The sequence below is a fragment of the Podarcis filfolensis genome (assembly GCF_964270895.1).
Source record: "Podarcis filfolensis genome assembly, chromosome: 2".
NCBI classification, from domain to species: domain Eukaryota; kingdom Metazoa; phylum Chordata; class Lepidosauria; order Squamata; family Lacertidae; genus Podarcis; species Podarcis filfolensis.
Window position 1 is genome coordinate 42,322,530 of NC_139605.1, and position 16,932 is coordinate 42,339,461.

The 16,932-nt window shown below is 42.2% G+C and overlaps 1 protein-coding gene across 2 annotated transcripts in view; it reads left to right on the forward strand.

Moving 5' to 3' along the window:
* IL17RD (interleukin 17 receptor D) overlaps positions 1-16,932 on the forward strand; it is a 59,322-nt gene that overhangs the window by 37,158 nt on the left and 5,232 nt on the right. Inside the window, exons 3-12 of one of the 2 annotated variants that reach the window (XM_083603031.1) lie at positions 1,310-1,435; positions 3,804-3,922; positions 5,612-5,732; positions 6,468-6,512; positions 6,614-6,765; positions 8,976-9,041; positions 9,747-9,801; positions 10,858-10,968; positions 12,732-12,895; positions 14,990-15,929. In XM_083603031.1, coding sequence (XP_083459157.1) covers positions 1,310-1,435; positions 3,804-3,922; positions 5,612-5,732; positions 6,468-6,512; positions 6,614-6,765; positions 8,976-9,041; positions 9,747-9,801; positions 10,858-10,968; positions 12,732-12,895; positions 14,990-15,929 — 1,899 coding nt within the window. Of the gene's footprint in view, positions 1-1,309; positions 1,436-3,803; positions 3,923-5,611; positions 5,733-6,467; positions 6,513-6,613; positions 6,766-8,975; positions 9,042-9,746; positions 9,802-10,857; positions 10,969-12,710; positions 12,896-14,989; positions 15,930-16,932 lie in introns of both variants that reach the window. The other variant, XM_083603030.1, reaches the window with a different exon arrangement.

A 16,932-nucleotide genomic window follows, 5' to 3' on the forward strand; every position in this document is an offset into this window, starting at 1 on the left:
CTCCCAGCCGTTGAGCATCAGCCTTAGCCAGCTTTGTCAATGATCTCATCATGGGAGTTATATTCCTGCAACATTTGGAGGGCCAGAGGTTAATGCATCTAATGTAGGCCTGTTACAGGTAACAACATAAAAAACTGTGTATGCATAATATGTGTGTCTACCCAAAACTTGCCTCCCCAGCCATTTATTTCATGTCATTTATATTCCACTTTTCTGCAAAACAAAGCAGTGTACAAACACAATTTGTAACAACAAAGACGATTAAAATGATAAATCAATAAAAAGCAACCTCACCAGAACAAATAAGCAAAACAGTAAAATTCAGAGAGCTCTGGTAACTGTTTGAATAAGAATTGTCTTAAGTTGCTCATCTAGAATGGAAAGAAGCCTGCTGGATCTCACCACGGATGGTGCTCTAACACTTGTTCACAGAGAAGAGAATTAAAGGGCTTTAAGCTCCTTACATGCTATGGCATGCTTATGCAAATAAGGCAGATGATACTGGTTTTTACTGGATCTTTGGTTGGGTTTTGGAAGAAAGGAAGTCCAAGGGAGCCATTCTTGCATACTCTGACTATTGTAGTTGCTGCATACAGGGTATTTCATAAAGATTACAGCCTTCATCACCATGAGGAAATAACAGAGACTAGAGAGCCAGGCTACGATCCACCCACGTTTAACCCCATAAAAGTGAATAATTTACAATGTTAATTCTTGCTGAATTGTGTTTCCTTGTTAACATTGGACCCTATCTCATAGTACATAAAGTTTTGTCATTAATGGTTTATTTCTAATGTGGACCATGGATACCTTTTTTCCGCCTTTCCATAGTCGGTATTCTTAAAAGCTATTTTCTGTCAAGTACAAAAGATTTATTTACCCGAGATCTGTTCTTTGTTCTTCTGAAAAGAAATCAAAAGTAATGGAATAAAATTGTCATTTTTGAGCATAAAGCCTTAGCAACAGGAATCCAAAAATGGAAAGCTAGCTATTAATTTGATCCAGATGTTGCAGGAAGCTCTTGCTCAAAACTTCCTATTAAAAGACAGGTTTCTATTTTTGCTAATAGGAAGCTCTTGCTGTCCTTCATTTGAATTGTGCAGCAGAATAGGAGCTTTCACTAATTTATAGTTATATCATGGTGGTGATCTCAGAGCAGTCATCTAGAGAGCAGAATTATGAGGCTTGGTAGATAGCAGGAACATCTTCTGCAGAACTTTTTTTTTTAAAGTATATTGGCTAAGATCGTGAATGTGTCTTTGCGTAAGGCCTGGATTAAATGTATTTCACCTGATTGTTCTTTCTTTAGACTGTACTCCTTATTTGAGCTCACTGGGGAAGCATGTAATTGGTGATGTACAGAACATCACTATTAGCCAGTATGCATGCTCTGATCAAGTTGCCGTGACAATACTGTGGACAGCAAATCCCATTGGTAAGTAGAATAAAAAAGAAATTGTGCTCATGTGCCCTTTGTAGTAGCAATTGGTTGATGACTTCTGTTCATGGATGCTCCAAGTAGAATTGTTATTGTCACCATCCGGTTCTTCTCAGATCTCCTGAAATTAATTCCCCTAAAATTTGGGCTAGAAACATGAGAAAATTTGTTAGGAAAAGAGCTGCAGGCTGTCCAAATTAGCTAAACTAAGCACTCTAGCGTGAAGGACACTTATTTGCAATGTTTGAAATGGTACTCTCGCCATTTTTTAAAAAATGGCAAGTTCTGTACAGTTGCTAAATCTTTAAGAAGTCCTTTGAAAATCAGTTTCAGCCCAGATTAGGTTTGAATGGTTGGGAGCATGTTTAACCCTCTCCCATTAAAATCACTGGTTCTTAAAGGTACATAATTTGATTCATCCCCCTCTAGGATAGATTGTTGTGCCTCTCCTGCTTTCCATTTACAATTGTGATTTGAGACATGCTTAATTGGAAATAGATTTTAGTGAATTCTTGTACCTTCCAAGAATAAAGTAAGGAAAGTATAAACAGCATTTATAAACAAAATTCAATGCAGGGATACACCTTACAGAACAATTGTGTCTTTCAGTGTGTGTTTAAATCTGTTAGCCTTTCTAAAGGGCTGAGGTCATGAACTGATTATAGAAATGTACTTTGCTGAAGAATTAGTAAATATATTTTGTGGGAACAGAAAAATGCCTAAAGCTTGATAACATGCAGCTTACCGCTGATGAATTTTGAATTGAAAACAATGAGCAGATAGAGAGAAGGAATGTGGAAGTGATACTCAATGCTTCGAAGAGTGCAGAGTTACTGAATTGGTAATCTGCAGCTGCAGGTTTGGCTGCATCCAATCTCCACGGGATACAAAGCTTGGTGCTTTCTCTTGTAATGATCAGAGGTTAATCCTTCTGAAAGCATCAAGAGAGAACTGTAGTTGAAGGATCTCAGGTAACAGGGAGCCCGTTAACTCTTCTCTTTCATGGTCTATATGTTAGCACAAACACTGCTTTTGTTCCTCTAAATATTAAGAACACAGTGGGTGGCTCATTTGTATTTCCCATTGCAAGATCATTTAGAGCCCTGAAATAAGATATATTTGTGTGTGTGTGTGTGTGTGTGTGTGTGTGTGTGTTTCGAAAGCTGCATTCAAACTCAACAAATATCCAGAGTTAAACTATGGTAATCCAGTTTTGGTTTAAGTACTTTTGGGCCATGGGAGTGTCCCCCAGTCTTTATAAACACACACAGTTATCAGGCGCTGTGCTTAGATTCGCTTTTCACCCCAACCTCTTACTAAGAATCTGTTTTGTTCATGAATGGTATAAGCACTGTAGATTGCAAACTTAGCCTTTCTTATGAAGTGTGTGTGATTTACAAGATAGTTTGTAGGCCAGTTATGCAAAGCACCTTGTCTTAAAAACAAAAAGACAAAACCCACCCTTGTTTCTGAGCCTTGTAACCATTTTTAACACGATCCTCATCCAAACCAGATTTCATCTGACGTTTTCAGTTGTTTTCAGAACTGTAGCCACTTTGAACACTTCTGAAATTCAGTGGGTGCTTTGGACTTTCTTCCTATCCCCAAGCTTGAGGCCTGGGGCTCTTTCAAGTTGAATTGTACTTTGGAGGCACTGTTTGCTGTTCATGAGAGGTACTCCCAAGTGCTCCTCAGCACATGCTCAGGGACACAGGCCTGGCATCCAAATGCCTTGGCTGTGTGCCAAGGTCAGACAACTTTTGTGGCTGCCTGTCTCTGAGCAGGATGTAAGCGCAGCTTGTGCTCATCATCTAGCAAATTTTTTAAAGTAAGATAGAGGGGCTACATGTGCTATTCTGTGCTACACGTGCTACATTAAAAAAGAAAAATACGGTTAGTTGCATGTTGGCACCAGGCATTTTAATATCACAGAGCCTCTTCCAGCATTAGCTCAACGCTATGGGAACCACTGTAGTGTGGCTTTTTCATATGATGCAACATTAATAGTACAGTGATACCTCGGGTTACATATGCTTCAGGTTACAGACTCCGCTAGCCCAGAAATAGTGCTTCAGGTTAAGAACTTTGCTTCAGGATGCAAACAGAAATCGTGCTCCGGCGGCACGGCAGCAGCACAAGGCCCCATTAGCTAAAGTGGTGCTTCAGGTTAAGAACAGTTTCAGGTTAAGAACGGACCTCCAGAACGAATTAAGTACTTAACCTGAGGTACCACTGTACAAAGTTTTTTTGGAGGGGAAGTTCACATGGGAGGAACCAGCTGATGAATATATATCCATTGTATATAAAACACACATACACATCCAGCCTTTAAATATGTATTTGATTTTTGTTTAAATGTATGCAGGTATTGAATTTCTGAAGGGATTTCGAGTAATACTTGAAGAGTTAAAATCAGAGGGAAGACAATGTCAACAGTTGGTCTTAAAAGACCCAAAGCAGCTGAATTCAAGTTATAAATGGACTGTAAGTAGTATATTTTAAGGAAATAGTATTTTTTTTAGAAAGTGTTGAATAATTCAGATAAAAAATCCAGAACTATTATTCTATGAGAAACCTATTTGAAGTTAGTGGAGCTTCTTGGTACACGTGACCTTGATTATTAGCACACATTTTCTCTGTTTTTATCAGAGCAGAGCATACCGTATTTTTCCCTCTATAACACGCAGATTTTTTTCTCCTAAAAAGGAAGGGGAAATGTCTGTGCGTGTTATTGAGCGAATGTGTGGTCCCTGGAGCCAAATGGCAAAAAAAATCAGGCAAAAATCAAATCGCGCGTCTCGGAGAAGGGAAACCTGAAAAGAGGAAGTGGCTGCTTTCCTGCATTCTGCCTCGGGGTCTTACTGCCCACCCTCCTCTGTTTCCTTGCTGTGTTTGCTCAAACGGAACAAAGAGCAGGGAAAGCCCCTCCCCTCCAGGCAAGCAGAGGGGAAAGCAGAGTGTCGTCTCTGTGCTCCGGTGCTGCTGAAAACATGCAGGAGGGAGAGAGAGAGAGAGAGAGAGAGAGAGAGAGAGAGAGAGAGCTGGCTGGCTTGGGTGGGTAGGTGAGGGAAAACTTTTGCCTTCCTTTCCTCCCTCCCGTTATACCCCTCTCCTGCATTCTTAGCCAGCTGCTTCTCTGCACACCCCTCTCGTGCTCCTTGTCCATTCTGTATTTTTCCTTCCTTCCCCACTTAAAATGTGGTTAAAAAGCATGGATCCACATGGATCCTCAGGATCTTTGCATTGGGTCACCCCAAATTCACCATCAGATCACATAGCATGTCCATGGCTACAGCCTGCCCCCCAAAAATCACACACGCACTGTTGCCTGGGGCTGCAATGGTGCAAAAACGTGGTTACAAAACATGGATCCTCAGGATCTTTGCATTGGGTCACCCCAAATTCACCATCAGAGCACATAGCATGTCCATGGCTACAGCCTGCCCCCCCCAAAATCACACACCCACTGTTGCCTGGGGCTGCAATGGTGCAAAAACGTGGTTACAAAGCATGGATCCACAGGGATTCTCAGGATTTTTGCATTGGGTCACCCCAAATTCACCATCAGATCACATGTCTGTGGCCACAGCATGAAGCACAAAAATGATACATCCACTGTTTCATTCAGAATGTTTTTTCCCTTGTTTTACTCCTCTAAAAACGATGTGCGTGTTATGGTCAGGTGCGTGTTATCGAGCGAAAAATACGGTACTACTCTTTGAAAGTTCCCCTGCTTACCTCTTTGCAGCAAGGAAATAGTTCTATGAAGTGCCAGAAGTGTATGACTACTTTGCGGGGGGCGGGGGGTGTTTGCTTCTGATCAGAATATTATGGGACAAGCCAAGAGACTTCTAGCTTGTGTTTATACCAAGAACCAGCACTTTATGAGAGAGAGGCTTTTACAAACTCCTGACTCCCACCAACCCTAGTTTCTGTAAAATCATGAACCCGCCTGTGCCCTCCTTAAGAGAGTAGTTAATTAAGTCATTCGAAAAAGTAAGGGGTCTAGTCCGCTTTTGGTTCCCATGTGCTTCAAAGCACTTGCAAAGAAGAAAGATGGCAAATAAACCTACTTGCACTCAAGTGACCATGCAGCAAGCTTTAAAATACGTTACCGACTGGCTTTAATTTCTATCTTCTCTTTCTCTCCCCCCCTCCCCCAACCATTTGCAGGGAGTGGAGTCTCAGTCTTTTCTCAATCTGAAATTTGAAACTGACTACTTTGTGAAGGTTGTCCCTTTCCCATCCATTAAGAACGAAAGCAACTACCACCCATTTTTCTTCAGAACTCGGCGTAAGTGCATTGGCAATTGCAGCTTTCTGCTTTTAAAGGTACCTGTGTCTTGCGTCTTAAGGAAAGCAGGTAGCAACTTGAAACGCCGAAGTTTCCACTTCCAGCTAAAATCTACTTCAAATAAATTTGGAGGCCTTGGAAAGAAAGATGGGAATGGGAATCGCAGTCAACAATGCAGGAAGTGCTAAGAAATGTTTTGATACATTAATAATAAGTTCATTTAATGGCATTCAGATTGCTCTGGCCCTCCCCCCCCCCAATCTCCCCATGACTGCTTTTAGGAAGGTAAAATAGCATGTCACCTATCGGGATAAGATTCAAATGACAATTTCAGCCATCCTATGAGTAACCTGATTGTCTGACATCTATTTTTTCAAAGCTTGATGCTACAATTAAGCAATTGTTAAGAGACCCTGGGTTCTGTTTTTCCTCTTCTTCACTTAGTGAGGGTCACATGACTTGCTGGTGTAAAGGAGGTCCTGCTTTTTATATGATGCCCCCCAAATTTATGGGAAACTGCTATATTTGTGTAAGCTATTTGTTGGAATCCTTGACCTGCCTTATTCCAAGGACTCTAGGCAGGTAACAGATAAATAATTCTTTGACATTCTGAAGCCTGTGATATAATATATGATATAACCCAACCTGGACTCATCAAGGATGAAAGGAAGGATGTATACTTATTTGTAAAACCTGAGTTTTAAAGAATCCATTATTGTTTTTTTCCCTTGCTAGCCTGTGAATTGCTACTGCAGCCAGAAAACTTAGCCTGCAAACCTTGTAAGTGGAAATATTTGCTCAGCATTCCTTAAATGAAGATTGTATAATTAAGAGTTTTTCCTAAAATAGTAATTAATGTTTAAATATCTCTTCCTTGATAGTCTGGAAGCCAAGGAATCTGAACGTTACCCAGCAAGGCTTTAATATGCATGTGTCTTTTGACCATGCACCGCATAATTTTGGATTCAGATATTATTATCTGCACTACAAACTTAAAAACGAAGGACACTTCAAACAGAAGACTTGCAAACAGGTTGGCTGAGCATGATTTATAACATGGTTCACAATGCTCTGTACATGAAACTGTTAAGCGTAAAATTCCTGTAGGGACAAGTTTTTGAAAGAGATTCTTTGGACAGTTTCCTTTTTGAGCAGAACAAATAAAAATCTTCCGTACTGGTTGATAGGGATAAATATGTCACATGGTCTGTTTTGTTTTAGCATTCCAACAGACCAGACAAAATTTTACTGCATGAAACAGGGCCCAATGTGCTGGGGCTCATCTATGTTAAAATGTATCGCACAGGTTGATTGATTGTAGTTTAGTGGTGCCCAATGCTTTTTAGCAAATAAATTTGACTAGCTGATAGTTAAGTGTTAACAGCTCTGTGCTGGCGGACCTAATTTCCAGCAGATTTAGGGCACAGTTCCTAAATACAGTCATACCTTGGAAGTTGAACGGAATCCGTTCCGGAAGTCCATCCGACTTCCAAAACGTTCAGAAACCAAAGTGAATGGCTACAGGAAGCTCCTGCAGCCAATCGGAGGCCATGGAAGCCTTGTCGGATGTTCGGCTTCCAAAAATAGTTCACAAACCGGAACAGTCACTTCCGGGTTTGTAGCGTTTGGGAGCCAAAACGTTTGAGAACTAAGCTGTTCGAAAACCAAGGTACGACTTGTATAGGAGTTAACATTGGCTGAAGAGCAGTAGGATTCAGCAGAAGCTCCACTATGCTGATGAAATGAAAAACATGCTGCATCTCAACAGGCACACAGAATCTATGCACCCAGCACACTGGTGGAGTGGATGAATGAGGGCAGAGTTATGGGCACCCATTTCAATGGCAAAACAGCTTGCCAGTCCTAGATCTGGTGCCATACTTCTCTCTAAATGGACTGGCCTGTGTGGATTGGCTCCCTCTGTTTGTGGACATCATTTGGCATCAGCAGCAGCATGGCCTCTGATTAGGGAAGAGTGGTAGAATTTCCAGGAACTGTGTTCATGCATCTGTCATTTCGCCCCTCTGTTTTCCAAATTGCATGTTCCCTCCCAGATTGTGTTCTGGATAAAGCAGACCTGCTGCCAGTGTATCTCTTGAGTGTGATGTAATATGAGTGTGGGGTTGCTGTCCTCATCAGTGTACTTAAAGTGAACTTTCTGGGATGAGGTTCACTGATTATTACAGCTGAGTGGAGAATATGCTACATTGCTCCCAGGAATTTCTAACTAGGAAAACCCATTGGGAATGCTCCCACCAAAGTTAAAACATTTTTGAATGCAATGGTTTTTTCAATAGGATATATTTCACTGGGTGCCCGACTTCTCCATTGAAATCAATGGGATTTGAAAGTGCTCAATATTGCCTGGATCATGCCCACTGTGCAAAACTTGGATCTCTTTCAATCATCCTGTGCCACAACAATGGGATCTTAGCAGTTATTTCTATTCACATTGGACTGATCCACGTAGAATAGGATAATACAGTATTTAGACTTTAGTACTGCAGCATGCAAAGTACTTGATAGCACAGACATACACCACAGTGTTTCGATCATATATCAGTATACATGCATGTTATTTTTTTGAGAGTGAAAGTTGGGTTTAAATTTTACAAGTGCTCTTGCATTTTGGGGGTGGGGGTAGGGAATTTTGTTCTGGGGTTTTTTGCAATCTGAGAACAGTAAGCAATGTATCTGGGCTAAGGGTCGTTTAAAGTTGTATATCTTTCTATTGAATGCTAATGTAAGGTTTTCACCAAAGGCCACAAGAACGGCAATTCTAATTTCCTTGGGTTAAATACTGATTGCTTTCAATCATATGTATTTGTCTTTGGAATCTGCTCCCTTGGGCAGTCTGATACACTTGGCTCTGAACCAGCTGAGCCAGACTGTGAGTGCAGCAGAGTTCTCATTTGACTCTGGGAAGGAACACAGTCCTGTGTTCACTATTGGATTTTAGGTCATGGGCTCTGATTTCTTAATGTGAGACATTAAGTGGTTGGGAAAACCCAGCCAGATGGGTGGGGTAAAAATAATAAATATTCATTCATTCATTCATTCATTTGATCAATGACTCCAAAGTCTTTGGGCTTAATAACATTGTTCTGTGTTTGCCTTTATTTGTACTGGATGAATTTCCGATGCAGTATGAATTTCCAAATTGACTACTTTTTAATGGGAGTGCACCTTCTGCTTAGCATGCAAATGACTTACAAGAAAACAATTCATTTCATATCTCCGTAGGAAAAAAATACAGATGTCACAAGCTGTATTCTTCAGAATGTGTCACCAGGAGATTATATAATAGAGGTAATGCAATTATTTGTAGTCTGAGAAGTTGGGGCTCACAGAAATTATTCTCCTTCAAAATTAAAGGTGTCAGCATTCTGCATCTCCTTTGAAGCTAGGAATGTAGTTAGACAATGCTACATCATTACATTACTGCCATGGTGAAAAGGTTGCTTATTTGCAAATAGAAGAGGGGTGGCAGCTTGAAATCAAGCTATCTTTGTAACTCTTGATCCAAAGAAGAGTTTTAAACCTTGATTCTTATCTTATTAACACTAACATTATTTGCGGTTTGGAGAGACTCTTCAACATGTTTGAAGTTCCCCCCCCCCCAAACATGTCTAATTAATTTCATAGCTCTAATTTGTGTTGTTGTTGTTGTTGTTTTAAAAAAGCCAGACTGGTTCATTCATGTTTTCAGAGTGTGGTTGCTCTTTGTTTACTGGATGCTTCACAGTTGATTCTATGAAATCAGTTCTATTAAAAAGCATTGTGTTTGAGGCAATACTAAGCTTCTGTATTTGAGGCTAAAGGACTCATTCACACAGGCAAGTCATCACTTTTATTCATCAAATGAATAAAAAGTGTACACAATTCTTATTTTACCAGTAACATCACTTTTTTCTTGACTCATGGGTACTTAGCAGTGATTTGGCATATCTCTAAAAATAGATATTGTTATAAAGCATTTAAAATTTCTTTCTCCTCCCTCCCTTTTTTTAAAAGCTGGTTGACGATACCAATACAACAAGGAAAACAATGCATTATGCATTAAAACCAGGTATGATATATTTCTACTTGAAAGAGATGTTAATTTGCCATTTCCATCTGAAGAATAATTCTTAATCTCCAGTTAACTCCCAGTTAAGGTTAAAAGTTATGGGCCAGCTCTACACTGACCCTTTGCTCTGGAAGTTCTTGCAGCTGTGGTCTTTCTCCATAGATCACTTGAAAATTGCTGAGGTGGACCACTTAATGATTATTCCGCCTGTTGCAGCAGTTGTAATGTGCTGTGTTTAAATGCTATATGATGTTTCATTTTATTGTAATTGCTTCTTTTTATTTCTTATATTGTATTTTGCGGCTTCCTTTATTTCTTATATTGTATTTACAGTTTGAATTCCATAGAATTCAGATTGTGTTTTTCTCAGACATGCTGCAGACCACCTGAATGAAGCTTGTAGTGGTCTGCAGATCACAGTTTGGGAACCCCTGCATTACATCACAAGAAGAGGCCCTTCCTCTCTCGTCAGTGCTGTACCAGTGTGTAATGGGTTATCCACACAATGTTAAATAGTGTGAAGCATGTTTGAGGTTGGGTTGTTCTACAAGGTGGAGTTTGTACAGCAAGGACAGCCATTATGATGCCCTCCAGAAGTTGCTGAACTCCAGTTCCCATCAGCCATATGCAAGCAATTGGGATGATGGGAGTTGTAGTGCAGTCTAATCTTAACAGCATCCAGAGGGCACCCTGTTGGCTGCCACTGGTGTATCACCCTCTACTGTGTGCTAGTTTTCTTGGATTGATGGTGAATTCTATAATTGTGATAATTGATGGAAAGATATATAGGGTGGAGGAATTTTTGCAATAGTGCCCCCCATACCAATTACATGGAGATGGGAGAGTGGCCCTCTATTTCTGATGCATGCACTACAGTGGACTTAATAGAAACAAACAACATACTGCAAATATATGATTTAATATAGCAGCATTGCAAAAAAAAGAAGCCATTTAGTTAATGTAGGCTTGCCAGCAATGGCAGTAGGAAGATGAGATCGTTAAGAATATCACAATTTGAGAAGAGCTAATTTAGTGGTTTTCCTCTACTTTTCAAAGTGCACTCCCCATGGGCTGGGCCGATAAGAGCAATAGCCATTACAGTTCCATTGGTTGTCGTCTCTGCATTTGCAACACTTTTCACAGTGATGTGCCGCAAAAAGCAGCAAGGTATGTATTTTTCCACAGGATAAATTATAAGAGGGAAATGTCTATAGCAGTGCTAACATTGGAAGGAAACATATTTGCTTCTAAAGCTGGATTCTGCTGTTAGAAGTGCTCTGGATAGCTCTGTAGATGGAGCATGTGACTCTTAATTTCAAGGTTTGAGCCCCAAAGTGGGTAAAAGATTTTTGCATTGTGGGCGGTTGAACTGCCCTGACACTTACAGATATAGGGCAGTATACAAATTTAATAAATAAAATAGATGACCCTTCCAACTCTGCAAGTCTGTGATTCTCCTTCAACCCTGTTTTGCTGCTGGGATCTCCAGCCTAACTGTAACCCTACAATGAGATTAACTTGCTCTTGCTCAGCAAACTCTAGCCTTATCTTTGGGTGGTGAGATTTCCATTCAGCAAGGGGTGACACAGCTGTGACCTTTACCCAGAGATGCACTTTATCTACTGCAACTCCTCCAGTCAATCTTAGCAGTACTTGTAGTTTGGTATGCATCTCCTGGGTCATGTGGTCCCTTTGGGGTTGCCATATCTTGAAGAGTAAAAGGGGTTAGCCTGAGCCACTGCCAGCCCGAGCCAGAGAAAGGGGCACAAGAGGCTGCCGCCATGCCCATGTGCCCCTTTCCCCGGCTTGGGCTAGCAGCAGCAGCATGCAGAGCAGCCTGTGCCCAAGCCAAATAAATAAGCAAATAAATTAATCCCCCCAAACCCAAACAGTTCCTTTAAAATGTAAAAATGTCCCCTAGATGGGCATGTTGGCCCCCCAAAAGAGGACATGTCCGGGATTTCCCAGACATCTGCCTAGGTCCCTTGGCCTCAGCAATGGCTGAAGTTTGTCCAGGGGTCAGCAAGGTTTACCTTGCCTGGGCTGGTTCACTCCAGCGGAGATCCCTTCGTGAGTGTGCACGCCCATGATTTCGTGCATCTGCGCAGACACGATTTCCAGCGCTGCAAAAGCAAGTCCCCGTGCTGCGCTGTGCTGGTTTAGCACAGTTCGCGGGGACTCGCTGAGCGGGTGGCTCAGGTCAGGTATGGCTTGTGGGCTGGTTAAATGACCCCCATGGGCCACTTGTAGCCCATGGGCCTTAGTTTGCCGACCCCTGGCTTAATCCTTGGGGTGGAGGCTGGGAAAAGCTAGGGTTGCACCATCACCAGAGCCCTTCTACAGGTTGTGCCCACAGTTAAATTGCTTGCATTGCTAGAGTTAATTTTTTTGGACTTTGCAGCTTGACACACTGGTGGTACTTTTCTAATGTTTAGGATGAGACTCTGGATTTGCGCTATATGAGCTACAGGGCTAGCCCATGGCATCTTGCTACCTGAGGTGGAACAGCAAATGCCTTTTCAAAACACCCTGAAAGCTGCCTCACGGTGTCTAATGACAGGGCCAACCCTGATCAGCTGTAGGGTGTAGAGGATGACAGTAATCTGCACCTGCAGAGAGTTGTTTGTGCATGTCTGTTAGACCCAAATGTTTCCATTAGCAGCTCTCCAGTGGCACAGTCAGTGAGCATTCATTTAACAGGCAAGCAGTAAGAACTTCCAACTATGTCGAATGGCTGAAGAGGATTTGGTTTTAAGGTGTTTGTAGTTGGAAGGGAAAATTTTGGGAAATTATTTTGGGAAATTAAGACAAATGTATCAGCTGCTAAAGTTTGAAGCTGAAGCAGGAAAAAAATGGCAGCACCTGTATGTATGTAGCTAGTAAAATCCTTTACTTTTTTTTCAATTTAGAAAATATCTATTCCCATTTAGATGAGGAGAGTTCAGAATCTTCAACCTATTCTGCTGCCCTCCATGTGGAAAGGCAACGACCTCGGCCCAAAGTGTTCATCTGCTATTCCAATAAAGATTGTCAGAAGCACATTAATGTCATCCAGTGCTTTGCCTATTTCCTCCAGGACTTCTGTGGTTGTGAGGTAAACTCTTTGTAGCTGCTGCCAGTGCTTTGCATTTACTTGTGTGGGCCTGTACAAGTTATGCAGATAGCATGAGCCTCATAATGGCTGATTCTAGAAGTTGCCTAGCCATGAAACCATTATTGGTGGACCATGCAAATTTAAAAAAAAAAAAATACTGATGAAATGTTGGTTCCATAAAGCCCTGGAATCCTAATCCTATCTCTTAATACACTATTGGTTCGGGCAGTCTTCATTGTAAGGGTTAGACTAGATCAGGGGTCGGCAAACTAAGGCACGCTGGCCGGATGCGGCCTTCCGGGCTTGTTAAATCTGGCCCACAAACCTTGCGGACCCTGCCACCCGCTTGGTCAGTCAGTCCCCATGCTAAACCGGCGCAGCGCGGAGGCCTCGCTGTGTGGGGAATGATTTCTGCGACATGACGCGACTTCTGATTGGCTGCAGGAAGCTCCTGCAGCCAATCAGAAGCCGCTGATGCCTCTGGGCGGGTGGCGACGCTGGCGTGGCCTCCACACTGACGCCGCTTCCTCCCGCTCGGCTCTTCCCACTTGGGCACTTCCTTCTGCTCAGCTGCCTCAGCAGGAAGGAAGGGGTGGCGCCCAAAAGTGGAGGAAGCAGCCGAGAGGGAGGAAGGGGCGGCAGTGCAGAGGCTGTCTCCACTGCCCAGGCCAGCAACATGGGCTCTGTTCCGCTGGCGCTTCCTCCCACCGCTCAGCTGCCTCAGCGGGAAGGAAGAGGCGGCGCCCAGAGGTGGCTGAGCAGGAAGAGCTGAGTGGGAGAAAGTGGCAGTGGGGTGGAGGCTGTCTCCGCCGCCCAGGCCAACGGCTTGGGCTCTGCACCCCGCCAGGACAAGGGCCACTGCCGACACTGCTGAAGACGAGGCGGTGGTGGCATGAGTGGCGACGGCAGAGGGTCCTTTCGCGAGGGGGGTGCTTTTGGGAGAGGGTGGGTCTGGCCCCCCACCAGGTCTGAGGGACAGTGGACTGGCCCCTTCCTGAAAAAGTTTGCTGACCCTGGGACTAGATGACCATTAGGATCTCTTCCAACCCCATAATTCTGTTTTTCTCTCTCACTCTTTTAATATTCGAAAATTTGTACTTTAAATAGCTAGATTTGGCAAAAAGTGAGGGGGTGGAATTAGCCTGCAGGAGTCATTTAGAGTTGTCTTTGTTCAGTGTTAATCCTGTCTCTGTGAGGTTTAAATTAATTGGTGTTTGTATGAATTTAAATGCTGATTTATTTTTTGCATAGAGATTTATACAGCATGTCTGACCTCTAGTGGTCAAATCTTTGTAAAAGTCATTGCCTGTATTCTGCTTTAGTTTCTTTTCAGGAGGGCTAAATCATACCCAGAGTAGACCCGCTGAAATCAATATCCATTTATTTAACTAGTCTACTCGGGTATGACTTGGTTGGATACAAACCATATTTATTTAGAAAGGGTACCAATTTTTTTTAAAGGTACAAATTAATGCTCAAGTGCCTTAGCCCCGTCCATCAGATCTTGTGTGCATGAAAATTTCACATCAATATTGGGGGCAGTTCAACAAAAATACCTTTGGCATATGCACTTACTGTCATGGAGCTCCAAGGGTGTATTACAGTGGCTTCTGTAATTAAGCTGCTGTTTTTTATGCAACTAAGCATCTGTATTCTTGGGTGGGGGTTATAATGTAGGATTGAGGTAAGTAAACCAACCTTGCATTTTACAGTTCATGCATAATAAACTGGATTGTGCGTGCAGTGTATGTTCACATTCATACACACACACACCTATTATCTTGAAATTATTAACTTTCAAATAATAATAATCTCAAAGTATGAACTTCTTAGACAAACCTATAATGCAGTGATGGAGAACCTGTAGCCCTCCATATGCCATTGGACTACAACTCCCTTCAGCCCTACCCAGCATGTCCAACGGTCAGGGATGATGGAAGTTGTAGTCCAGCAGCATCTTGAGATCCACAGATTCTCCATCCCTACTTAGGAAGGTCTGTGCATAAAGCCACATACAAGTTACTGAGCATAACTAATACATGTTTAGTAAATGTCAGTCCATTAGATGATGGTTTTAATAATATTTTTTTCTAGGTTTCTTTAGACTTATGGGAAGATCTGAGGATTTGTAAAGAAGGGCAAAAAGAGTGGCTTCATCGAAAAATCAACGAGTCCCAGTATATTATCATTGTGTGTTCCAAAGGAATGAAATACTTTGTGGAGAAAAAGAACTGGAAGCATAAGGGACCCAAGGAGAAGGATGTTGCAAAGGGAGAACTGTTTCTGGTCGCTGTAGCTATAATAGCAGAGAAGCTGCGCCATGCAAAACAGAACTCACATGACCTCTGCAAGTTCATTGCTGTCTACTTTGATTACTCCTGTGAGGGTGATGTTCCTGGTGTTCTGGATTTAACTACAAAGTACAAACTCATGGATAACCTGCCTCAGCTTTACTCCCATTTACAGTCCAGAGATCTTAGCCTTCATGATTCAGAATTGTATCCTGTACACATCAGCAAGAGGAATTATTTCAGGAGCAAATCTGGGCGGTCTCTTTATGTAGCCATTTGCAACATGCACCAGTATATTGACCAGGAGCCAGACTGGTTTGAAAAGCAGTTTGTTCCCTTCCGCCCACCTCCTTTACATTACCAAGAGCCAGTGATGGAAAAATTCGACTCTGGATTGGTACTAAATGACTTAGTCGGTAAACAAGTGACTGATGGGGATTTCTTCCTGAAAGCAGATGCAAATATTGTTCTACCTTTGAATTCAGACTCTCATTGTGTGATGCAACATTTTAATCTTGGCGAGGACAGAGACTCTCAGGACATTCAGAACAGTAGCTGCATTCTTCAGCCATTGCTACATGTCGTAAAGGCTGCCAATCTCCCAGATATGCCCAGAGACTCTGGGATTTATGATTCTTCTGTTCCTTCATCTGAATTATCACTCCCTTTAATGGAAGGACTCATAGCAGACCAAATTGAAACCTGTTCCATTGCAGAGAGCGTCTCCTCATCATCAGGACTGGGTAAGATGGAACAGAGAGTGAACTACACTCAAGTTACAGTCTAAACATTTATATAACTGGACATTTGAGTAGAATAACGCTCCTGCTTCATCTGCTGTTCTACAATACAGCACCAAATTTTAGTTGTGAGCAATGAAGAATTAGCAGGATAGTTCAGTTGGTTAGGGCATGGTGCTTGACAACACCATGTATTGGGACAACACCTGTAAGGGATAGCTGTATATTCCTGCATTGCAGGGGTTGGACTAGATGATTATCAGGGTCCCTTCCAACTTGTATGAGTCTATGCAGTAATTAGAAAAACATATCAGCAAGTAGCAGGAGGTTTTGGGATGCTAGGGACCGAAAATAAACTTTAAATTCTCCACTGAATTCCATATTTACTTCAACTCCACCCCCACCCACCCATATAAGTTGGGTGTGGCTGTTTCTTTCTTTTAGACTTCATTCTTGCTTAAAATTTACACCAGGTTAGGCTTTTCTGTGCTGAGCTTTTCACAGACTTTTGTGCAGCTCTGATTAATCTTGTTATTGGTTTTTTCACCTATCAGAACTGCTCCCTGTGATTTTTTTACACAGCACTAGCCTTTTCACAGCTTTGGTCTACAGACAGCTTTGAATAAGTTTAGGTTTTGTATGCTACTTCTCCTTTTGTCTTACTTTATGTATCCCTACGAAGCTCGGACCCCACCACTACATTTTTACATATTATCCTGAACTTCCTCCTTTCCTCTCCTCTGCAACCCCTTCTGCAGAGAGTCAGAAGGACCTTCCAGAACAGATTCTGAGGGTGTGTGGGGAGAAAAAGGGGAAGCCTTGTTTCGCGAATGGAAATCCACATGTACAGAGCTGGATACAGCATTCAAAATAGAAAAAGCCATTAGGATCCTTCCCACGGGGCAGTTGGTGGTAGATCACAGGGCAGGGGAAAGAAGGATCAGGGAAAGTTTGGTCTTTTCCTGCCTTCCTTTCTTTTCCTGGAATTGTTTTGGGACTCAGAGCT